Source organism: Mastigoproctus giganteus, chromosome 4 (genome assembly GCF_048544385.1).
Source record: "Mastigoproctus giganteus isolate SK-2022 chromosome 4, ASM4854438v1, whole genome shotgun sequence".
In the NCBI taxonomy this organism is placed as follows: domain Eukaryota; kingdom Metazoa; phylum Arthropoda; class Arachnida; order Uropygi; family Thelyphonidae; genus Mastigoproctus; species Mastigoproctus giganteus.
Window position 1 is genome coordinate 158,058,726 of NC_143578.1, and position 12,062 is coordinate 158,070,787.

Below are 12,062 nucleotides of genomic sequence, written 5' to 3' on the forward strand. Positions count from 1 at the left end.
TCCTATAGTTGGTTTCTTCACTCTTCCTGCTGGCGTCAAATTGTCCCCAGAAGACTTCATCCATTGGTTCCATTCGTTTCTGATGTCAGCTTTGAAGGGTTTGTTAATGCTGACATCGAGTTGTTGGAGTTGGGATGTCAAGGTATGACGGCTAGTTTTGTTTTTTGCTCTGCAGTAATCTTCTTTGTATTTTTTGTTATGTGTGCCCTGAACTGATCAAGCACCAATAGGGCAGGTTTGCGTAAGAGCCTACCTGTTCTCCTGCTCCACACTTTCTCAAACCAGATCTTCATCCCATCCTGATCCATCCAACCCTTGTCATGAACGTGGACAATCACTCCTCGAGGAATGTCTTCTTTTGGCATTGTTTTGCGTTTGAAAATCAGCATAGGAGGCAGCTTGGTTCCGTCGGCACAACAAGCTAGAACTGTATGTCCACTTGTCTTCACAGTTACAGTTTTCACTCCCTTCTTAGCAACTTGTTACTGTTACTTGGGACATCAAATTGAAGGGGGACTTCGTCCATATTTGCAATCTGTCCCAACTGAAACTGATGTGTCTTCCTACATTGAATGACAAAACGATGAAATTCAAGGACCTTCTGCTCATAGCTTTCAGGCATCTTTTGGGCAAGTCTGGTGCGTGTACGCATGCTTAGTCCATTCCGTTTCATGAACCTGAAGCACCATTTGTGTCCTCCTTTGAAATCAGTAACTTCTTTTTCATCAGCAATTCTTCTTCCCTCATGCTGAACCATCTTTGTGGAAACAGGAATTCCAATTGCCCTTTGCTCCTCAATCTATATCTTCAATTCTCTCTCTAAATTAGGCCAATTTGCTGACTTGCCTCTAATGGCTTTCTTCTGCCGTGGCGTTTTCTTCTTCCCGTAGCCAAACTCAGATTGTTTTCTCAGTTGGAGGAGGACCAAATGTACATTCAGCAGCACGATTTCCATTCAGTTTTGCAAACTGGATCACTTTTAACTTGAATTCCGCACTGTACGAAAATCTTTTCTGAGCAATTTCTGGGCAAAACGTAACCTAATATACCAGTATCAAGTGCGAAAAAATGAACCCAAAGAAAACAAGTGCGAAAAAGCGGGAAATGCGTGTAAAAAAAATCTACAACCACTGTATAAGATGCACCCAGTTTTTAGATCCCAAATTTTTCGAAAAAAGGTGCGTCTTATACGTGGGGAAATACGGTACTTTTAATACTTATTTATATGTTGTATTTACTTTTTCCCTGAGCAGTGCAGATGGCCACCCATCTGCACTGCTCAGCGAACTTTATATTTGACTGCACAATTACCCCCAGGTCTTTTTCACTTTCCACATCCCAGAGTGTAGTACCACATAGTTGGTGCGTTTCTTTTCAGTTATTGATACCCATATGCAGTACTTTGTATTTGTCAAAGTTAAACTTTCTCAGCCCATTTTGCTAACTTATCTAGATCCAGTTGGAGTAGCATACCATCTTTACTGTCATTAACAAACCTGCCTACCTTTGTATCATCTGCAAACTTGGATATTAAACCTGATATACCTTCATCAGTATCATTGATAAATATAAAAAACAACAATGGGCCCAACACCGAACCCTGGGGAACTCCACTAATAACATTTGTCCACAAAGAGCAGTGTCCATTGATACCAACTCTGTCGTCTCCCACTCAACCAACCCTTTATCCATTGTAGCAACTTACTCTTAATGCCATACCTCTCCGATTTGTACAGCAGTCTTCCATGTGCAATAGTATCAAAAGCTTTCCTGAAATCCAAGTACATGATAATAAAATTATTTTTGGCATTCAGTTCCTTTGTGACCACATCATAGTATCCAATCAAATTGGTCAGACAAGACCTCCCTTTGAGAAACCCATGTTGTGTCTTAAGTATTACTGCAGTCTTGTCTAGATGATCCTGCAATGCTTCTTTAACCTGATTCCATTATTTTCCCTGGAACACAAGTTAAATTAACAGGTCTGTAGTTACTTGTGCCACATTTTGAATCCCCTTTGTGAATTGGAGATACATTTGCACACCTCCAGTCCATGGGGGCCTCCCCAAGTCCAAAGAAGCCCTCATAATTATGGCTAAGAGTTTGCTTACTTCCTTTGCCCCTCCTTTAATATAACTGAATAGATCCTGTCCACTCCAGGATGGGATCTATTCAGTTATATTAGACAATATATATATGCCTTCCTTATGTTTAACTTTTTTAACAATTTCTCCTCCCATTTGCTCTCAGTTATTACAAAATCACTTAGCTCCCTGTTAGTGTTTCATTTTGTAGGTGGTAGATGACTTTCATCAACCGGTGAAATACCACCACTTATCTTATTGGAGGCTTGAAGTGGTGAAACCCATGTTTAGTCTCTAGAGCAAAGTTTCCGGGATTCCCCTCCCCCCCATACTTCTCCTTCTACCCATGCACGGTACTAAGTACTATAGGTTTTGATACCTTTCGTGTTTGGGGTTTTCATAAAAAAAATAAATAAATAAATAAACTTCTGGCAATCTCCTCATAGAATAACTCCTCATGTGTGAATGCAGATGCAAAATACTCATTTAGTTTGTTAGCCACCTGAGCAGGATCATCAACAGTTGAACCACTGAAATCAAGTGGACCAATCTGATTAATCCCTTTCCTTCTAGAGTTTACATAAGTAAAGAACTCTTTGCTGTTTTTCCTTACATTGCCAAAGATTTCTCGTAATCTACCTTCGCCTGCCTAACCTCCTTTGTGACTTGATTACAGACTAGTTTATACCTGCCATAGGCTTCTGTGTCACCTGATACTTTATATGCATCCCATACATTCTTCTTCTTTGCCACAAGCCTCATTAATTCATCTGACGGCCATTTAGGCCTAAATTTTGAACATTATTTCTTAGTTGGAATGAAAAGCCTAGTAGCCTCCAAAATTAAGTCCCTGAAGGCTTCCTATTCAGATTTCAACTTTGATAACATCATCAGTTGATCCCACTGTACATAATTTAAAAACTGTCTGAGACCTCTGTAGTCACCTTTATGAAAGCAACAGCCCTTTCTTTATCTTTGATAGTAGTTACATCTTTTTTTTTTTTTTTTAATTTTTTTTATTATTTTTTTTATGGAAACCCCAAACACAAAAGGTATCAAAACCTATAATACTTACATGCATGGATTGAAAGAGAAGTATTTGGGGGGGGGGGGGGATTCTGAAAACTTTGCTCTAGAGACTAAACATGGGTTTCGCCACTTCAAGCCTCCAATAAGCAAAATGGTGGTATTGCACCGGTTGATGAGTCATCTGCCACCTGCAAGTAATTCCCACATCAGTACATTGTGATCACTGTCACCCAGTGGTTCCTTTATCTGCAAATTCTTAAAGCATGAATAATCACTGCTGATAATCACATCAAGACTATTACTCCCTCTGGTTGCCTCTCAAACATGTTGCTGTAAAAAACAGTCATCCAATAAATCCAAAAAAGTCTTGCTAGTGTGCACGTGACCAGCCCACAAGTTCCAGTCAATATCTGGAAAGTTAAAATAAAATCTCCCATTATAAGACATTCTGATTTACTGGCCCACTCTATTTGTCTACACAATTGTTAATTATACTAATCAGATTCATTAGGCCTATAACACACACCTACTCTCACTTTTTCTTTCCCAGTGCTTATTTCACACCAAACAGACTCAACACTGCATTGTCCACCGACATCAATTGGATGCTTCCTTAGATTTTGTGTTTCTTAACTAACAGCATAACCCCTCCTCCCTTCCTGGCCCCTCTATCCTCCCTGTACACATTGTGCACCCCAAATTCCAACTCTACACTGCCTATATCTGTGTGACACCACGTCTCTGATATCCCAACAATATCTGCCTTTGATGTATTGACTAGCACTTCAAGCTCTTCAAATTTATTAACTATATTCCTAGCATTGGTATACATGCAAGTATACATGCACCTGTTCCTATTCCTAGCCAGCCTAACCCAGCCCATGTATTTATTCGTTCCACTATGACTCCCAGCAGTCTTTATGTTGTTTAATTATCTTGTCCAATTTAATGAAATCTTAATGTGTAATGTGAGGGTCATTTTCTATATACTGTTACTCAGCATTTTTTTATTATTATTATTTATTATTCCATTCTTATAATGATTCATAAATGTAAATTGATTTATTGTTATCTTGATTCGTATTCCTTACCCTATTACTAGGGTAAGGAATACAAAGGTTTGCTCATGATAATATATAGATTATCATTTTGTTGTTTTTTCTTTTAGTGGGAATGTCTACAAAAGAACCAGATTATTTGAAATTTTTATATGAAAATGAAGAAAACTTCAGTGTTTTACCAACATTTGGAACTACTTTGGTTGCATCAGCTATGCTAAACTCTTCTGAAATCCAGGAGGAGTTCCAGAAGCTGAATGCTGATCTGTCCAAAGTAAGTTTGTGAAAAATTTTAAATACTAAATGGTATCAGTTATGCATATACACAGGATCTATTTTTAAAACATAACATATATCGTAGAAATTCTTATTATGGAGATGGTCTCAGTGTTTTATACTTATTTAAGCAGTACTAAAAATTTTATTGTAATATACCTTTTATTTCTATAATAGTAAGGCAGCATTATATGATAGAAAGTAATGCCCATTATTGGAGAGAAAAGAGAAATAATGTGGATGAATTATAAAAGTTTAATATTACAAATTGCATTTTTTTTTATTTATTTTTTTTTAGTCTGAGCTACCCCATGTTAAGAAGAAATTCTATACGTGCATGTTGGGTTTGAATATTTTATTTCTTAGGTAGTCAAACAGTAATAAATGAATGCATAGGCTTCATTTACATATTCTTTCCACTGTGAAATTAAGATTAATTTTTTTTTTACAGAATTGAATTTAATTAATTTAAATTTCATAATTTTCTTTTATTCAATTGAGCAGGATGTTTATTTCTTTAAGTCTTAAAAACTTGGCATTGGTTATTTACTTAATGTGATAATATTGCAGTGAATTACCTTATATTGCTCTGTAGATAAGTAACACTTTTCCAGATGAGGTGTCAATTATTTGTGATATCTGGTAACTTTCAGATTGCTGTTTTCACTCAGCTGCCAACTCAACTGACTTCTATTTGTTCCTCAAAACTTTCACTCTGTGTAAAGCTTTTTTAGCGTGTGCATATTCTTTCATTCTAAATATGATTTTCCTTATTTCTTAATTCAGCGTAGTTCCCTTCCCCATCTCTTCCATCATGCAGTATGACTGATGACTTTTGAGGTTATGATGAACATTGTGGAGAGATCCAATCTTCCTTACATTTCGAGGGTACAGCTCTAAAACGGTGTTTGCAGGCTGGCCACTAGTTAGTACACTGGACCGAACCTATTGGTAACTCTTTAGGAGGCTACGGCTAGTGTATAATCTTGCTACCTCTACTCTGCTAGATAGTGACTGGAGGAAGTCACTATCTAGCAGAGTAGTGTGTCATTGAGTAGTGTGTCAAGGATCTGGGTATATTCTTAGCATGTCTGTGCCCTATCCAAAAATTTCATTACTTTATACACCATGTCCCACTCACTTTTTCTTACTAATGAATACACCATGAATTGTCAAACTAATAGAGTAAGCTTATCTGCGAAAAGATCTAAACCTCCCAAACACTTCCTAATTCATTTCACAAATATACATGGTCTGAGTTCTAATCTCAGCGATGTCCATTTCCACTTGCAGTCTGCTAAACTCTATGTACTTTTTCTGACAGAATCTCAGTTATCGGGTGATTCAGCTATTGCTCATCTCAGTTGCCCGAACTATTCGCTGTATGATTCCTTTCACCTCAAAGGTGGTACTTGTGCATATGACCATCCTGATATTCACTGTCAGAGACTTGGTAATTTGGAATCTCCTCTTTTCGATCTTCTCTGGCTTAAAATCTCTCTACCTCATTGTGTCAAATTCATCTGTTTTGTTTGTTTGTTTGTTATTTGGTTTTCAGAAGCATTAGCAACTAAGGCCATATTGCTCAGGGGATATGCGTTGGTCATTCCCTGACCTTTCTGCATCCTCTGTATTTGGTGGTCACAGGCTCGAACCCCTGTCTAATCAAGAAGCGTGTGCTATGCACTGTTGCTCTTGCCCACCTGGCTACAGAGGTGCCAATTCATCTTGTGTCTCTACCGTTCTCCCAACTCCACTAATCAATTGGAGCTCTTTGACTTCATCTCTTTGCAACTTGACTTTCTCCAGTCCAACTTTCCTAACAGTGAGGTAATTTTCCGTGGTGATTTTAATGTTCACAACCCAGCTGGCTTCTGTTTTCTAGTGACATTGACCCAGCTGGTCAAGATGGTGAGGCTTTTGCAATTACTAATAACCTTGTGCAGATGGTTCATTTACATACAAGAAAACAAGACAATCCTAACCATACAGCCAACATGCTTGATCTTTTTCTTACAAACAACCCTTATACGTACACTGTCGAAGTGAGAGGTCCTTTAAGCACCACAGATCACTACTAGGCAATTGTCTCTTCTCCAATAGAGCCTTTATCTCATGGCTATTATTATTACTATTACTAGCCACATAGTGCAAGGAATCCTGAGGCTTATGCTGCACCAGCCAAAAATAAAATTTCTGAGTTACCCTGAGAGAGAGAGAGAGAGAGAGAGAGAGAGAGAGAGAGAGAGAGAGAGAGAGAGAGAGAGAGAGAGAGAGAGAGAGAAAGTAGAAGGGAATCAACAAGAAAGAAGAATGATGATATCCATCTGAGAACCCTGGGTGTGACAAACCCAATACTCACCAGATGTGAGCCCATCATTGGGAATAGCCCAGCACAAGTTGGGCTTTTCCCAACTTTCTGTTGTCGGCATTACAGGAATGCAAAATGGGATGATCTGCGAGATTTCTTTTCCTTGGTCAGATTACTGTTTCAAGACTATGCCAACCTTTGCTCAGATCGTGTCAGTAAAATTATTCTTGTTGGAATGGAATCCTTTTTCCAACACTTTAAAATTTCATCCTTTATCTAAATCTTGGTTTTCCAATAAATGTGCTCAGGCTGTTCAAGAGAAGAACGTTGCATATTATTATTGGCTTCTTTCCAATTCTTCAGTTTCATTTTCTGTCTACACCAAAGCTCGCAACAATTGTAAAGCAGTTATTAATCGGTCAACACTATATTTTGAATATGCTAAAAGTAGAAAACTTGCTTCTTGCCCTGATGCTAGCTGAGCATTCTTGTCTCTTGCCAAAGCTATTGGCTGCAACTTTTGCCCATCTCTGCTCCCACCTCTGAAGTGATAACAGAACCACCAGATGGTTCTGTTATCACTTCAGCCAAGGATAAAGCTGACCTGCTGGCATTTCATTCAATACCTCCTGTTGTCTTCTGTCAAAAGGATGTCTGTAGGATTTTGACAAATCTTGATGCTAAGAAAGCTCCAAGTCTTGATGGTATTTCTCCACTTATTCTCAAAACCTGTACTCCTGAACTTACTTCTTTTCTTTGCCGTCTTTTTTTCTCTTTCTGATTCCAAACGTGTTTTTCCTTCTGCTTAGAAATTTACTCATATCCAGTCAGTTCCTAAAAAGGGTGACAAATCCCCCCCATCCATTTATTGTCCCATTGCAATCACTTCTACTCTTTCTAAAGTAATGGAGAAATCAATTAACTGTGAACTCTTAAACTACCTAGAAACCTGCCGTCTGATCAACGATTGCCAGTATTGATTCCATCAGTGTCGATCCACTGGTGATATTCTGGATTGTGTCAACCATTTATGGACAAATTCAGTGGAAAAGTTCAGTGAAACACAAGCAGTTGCTCTTGAAATCTCAAAGGCTTTCAATCATGTTTGGCATAATGGTCTTCTAAACAAGCTTCCCTCTTATGGTTTGCCAATTGTTTTTTGTAATTGGTTATCCAGTTTTCTCTCAGATTGCTCACTGAGGGTGATCGTAGGTGGTTCTCTGTTTTCTAACTTCTCCACTAATGCTGATGTCCCCCAAGGTTCAGTTCTTTTCTCCACTCTTTTCCTCTTGTATATTAATGACCTTTTTCCATTGACTGGAAATCCTATCCATAGTTTTGCCGATGATAGCACATTGCATTCCACTTTTCCATTTTGAGAAACCTTGCCCCGCTCAATCAGCTTCAACTTCTCAAATATCCGCTACCAATTCCTTAAATGCCGATCTCCAGGTAATTCTCCAGTGGGATCAAAGACAACTGAGTTGATTTCAATCCTTCTAAAACTCAGTCTTGTCTTATTTTTTTATCTTATTTTTTTTTTGGCTGGTGCAGCATAAGCCATAGGCTTTCTTGCACCATGCGGCCATTACTGATACTAATATCTCCAAAAAAGGATTCTTCTGCTCCTATGCTTATCTTTGGTGACACTCCGATGTTTAGGCAAAATGATATATCTCTTTTTTTCAGGATTACTCTGACTTCTAATCTCTCTTGGCACAAACACATTACAAATATTGCTTCCTCTGCATCTAAAAACTTGGTTTTCTCTTTTTCTCTTGGTGGAACTTTTCTTCCAAAGAGCTGTTCACTCTGTACAAATTTCTGATTCGCTCTACCTTGGAGTATTGTTCCCACATCTGGGGCTCTGCCCCCAAAACCTCTCTCAGGCTTCTAGATTCTATTCAGAAGAGTTAGGTTAATTAATGACTCCTCTCTAACAGGGTCTCTCTCCACTTACTGTATCATAGATGTACTGTTTTTGCTGCATGCCTTTTCTACAGATACTTCCATGGGCACTGTTCTTCTGAATTGGCCTCTATAATTCCTGCTCTCTCTCTCTTTCAAAACAGTCTGAACACGTGCCACCACCAGCCAACATCCATTTCTGTCCAACTTCAAACTCACAGAACTAACTTTTCATCTTTCTCGTTTATTCATTCAACTACCGTTTTCTGGAACAACCTTCCTTCATTCATATTTCTTGAAAATGACAGTATATAGAAGTTAAAGTCTAACGTCAACAAATATCTTCTTTCGTCTTCTCATCCTCCAACCCAAGCACGTTACTAAGTACTACAGGTTCTAATACCTCTTGTGTTTGGGGTTTTCATAAAAAAAAAAAAAAAAAAAAGTTGTTTTGCAAATTTGTTTTTGCAAGAAATTGGCAAGAGGTGCAGAATGGAAATTCAGCTTTTTGTTTCTTTTTCTATGAGTACTAACCCAAGCAACCCAGTGACTTATTCACCCTGTAGCACTGTCCTTTCATCCCCATGGCATGGCCAGAATTTGGGTAATAAAAACTACTCAGAGTTAAAAGAAGCAAACCATGGATTGCAGTCCCTTTCTAGTAATGACTGCAAATCCAGCTTGTATGGATTTAAATCATTCCAGCAGTGACATTTCCAAGTCAGTGAGATTGAAGGCATATACTTTTCGTAATGGAATGTTTAACTTTCCTGATATTGAATTTAAAAAAAAAAAAAAAAAAAAAAAAAAAAACAACTAAACCACTTGGTAAATCAATCTATCACCCTTTTATATTTGGAAATTTCTATAAATTATAGTTGGTTCTCTGAGAATGGTGTTGAAGGCTTAAATTTGATCTGGGGTTCATCTCATTTAATTGCATTTTAATCAATTCCCCTCATGCCACACTCAGTACCTCCAGAGGTGTCATTTCAGAATGGGAGTAATGATTGTCTTAGAGGAGGGGGAATGCTGAAGGAAGATGGTGAGAGAAGGACGTTACATGGTTATTCTCCATTAAGATTAATTATTATATTTAATAATCACTCATATACCATGTGAAATTAATAATATAGTTTATTAAGCTAATCACTACATTTAAGGTGGCATTATAAATCACTATACATTTAAGGTGGCATTATAAATCACATTACATTTAAGATGGCATTTCAGGCATTCTGCTGATACTCATCATAAGACCACACTGTTGACAGACTCCTACTTGCTGATGCTGCCAGAAACCTGACATGCATACTTTTCTGGCAGCATTGACAAGTAGGAGTCTGTCAGCAGCATGGTGTGATGATGGATATTGGTAGGATGCCTGAAACATCACCTTAAATGTATAGTGGTTTGGGGTGATTTGCTTAATAAACTGTATTATTAATTTCACGTGGTATATGAGTGATTATTAAATATAATAATTAATCTTAATGAAGATAGTGAGCTTATTTATGCCCTCAGCAGCATACCGCCATTACGTACAACAAATCCCCATCCGTTAGTAAAGGTAGGATATTTGAACTGTCATACAGTCATTGGCAAAAAAAAATTAAACTTTTGTTCAGTGTTTAGTAGAGATATCTTTCTCTGAATTTCATCCCATATATGTTATTGCATGGATTCAGCTAGATGCTTGAGGAGTCTAGCTCCAGATTGGATTATTCTTCCATTGGGATACTTGTAAGATACTGTATTTTGGTAGAGAGCTGCAAGCCCAACTGCTCTTTCATCATATCTGAGACATTCCCATTCGGATTCAGATTTGGAGATTAGGTGGCCAGGATGGATGTTGAAGACCTTGGGAATGTTCATTGAACCAGTTGATACAATTTTTGCATGGCGGACAGTTTTTTTTTTTTGTTGTCATGTAAGAATCCACTACAATTAATGTAAAAATGAAGCAGTGCAGAGTGAAGTTGAACTAATATGAAAGAAAGATGTTCATTGGAGCTAAAACAGCCTTCTAATGATATGAGCAGAGATAGTCCATACCAACAGAACATGCCTTGTACCATGATACCACCCATATCTGTTTGGTTGGTGGACATGAGAAGAGTCTGGATGCACTGCTTCATGAGTTTCACACTACGCATTCACCCTACCATTGGTGTAATAAAGCGTAAATCAAGGCTTGTCAGACCATATGATATTTTCACAGTCCAGTCTTGTCATTGGCGGCACCACTCTAGTCAAATCTGTAGATATTTACAAAAAGAAGTGACATTCGAAGAGTCACACAACTTCCAAATCCCAGATTCTCTAAATTACTTCAGTTGCATTTCGATTGGAAATGAGTCTTTCTTTGACTAAATTGAATTTTTCAGTCTCATTTTCTGCTGCATATCGGATCTTCTTTTCTGATGCATAATTCTCTTTAACTTCCTGCAGTTTCATTCTTGGAGTTATCAGATTTCTGCCAAAACATTAGAGGTACATTCTCTTTTTGTCTTCAACTCACTGTATACTTTTGAGATGGTTACTTATTAGTGATTTTCATTTGCTTTCTCAGTGGTTCCTACTAAATATCCTCCAACTTATTACCTTTCTGAAAATCAGAAAGAGCACCTGTCTTTCCCTTATTATGAGTATCACAATATTCCTCTCTCAAACCAAAATTCATTTCTGCGAGCCTTGTCTAGTAAATTTGAGTATTATTTTCATGTTATGCTTGGTGTCACATATGTTGTTTGTTATCTGTTTAGTTCTCCTCCATGTTTTCTTTCAGTAAAAAAAAAAAGAAAAAAAAAAAACCACAGTTCATTCATCCATACTCTCCAAGAATTTATCTAGTTCTCTCTTGAATTTATTCAAACCATTCACTTCTGCAATAGCAGATGGAAGCCTGTTCCAACAGTCAACTAACTATACGGTTGAAGGCAAACTTCCACACATCTATCTTAGAACCATCCTTCCTCAACTTGAATTTATACCCCCCCCCATATGTGTAGTCTCAGCAAGTGGAAGAATACCATATTAAGATTTAGTTTAAGCAATCCATTCAAGGCTTTAAATACCTCAATCAGATCACTCCATGATATTGGATATTGGATATTGCCAATTCCTTAAATGCCGATCTTCAGGTAATTCTCCGGTGGGGCAAAGACAACTTAGTTGATTTCAACCCTTCTAAAACTCAATCTTGTCTTATATCTCGCAAAAAGGATTCTTCTGCTCCTATGCTTATCTTTAGTGACACTCCGATTTCTAGGCAAAATGATATATCTCTTTTAGGGATTACCCTGACTTCTAATCTCTCTTGGCACAAGCACATTACAAATATTGCTTCCTCTGCATCTAAAAAACTTGGTTTTCTCTTTCGCTCTTGGCGTTACT

The 12,062-nt window shown here is 37.7% G+C and overlaps 1 protein-coding gene across 1 annotated transcript in view; it reads left to right on the plus strand.

The window, feature by feature from the left end:
• The window catches only part of Mfe2 (peroxisomal Multifunctional enzyme type 2), a 741,845-nt gene that overhangs the window by 301,003 nt on the left and 428,780 nt on the right, over positions 1 to 12,062 (plus strand). Inside the window, exon 13 of the mRNA XM_090372984.1 lies at positions 4,282 to 4,445. Coding sequence (XP_090229110.1) covers positions 4,282 to 4,445 — 164 coding nt within the window. The remainder of the gene's footprint in view (positions 1 to 4,281; positions 4,446 to 12,062) is intronic.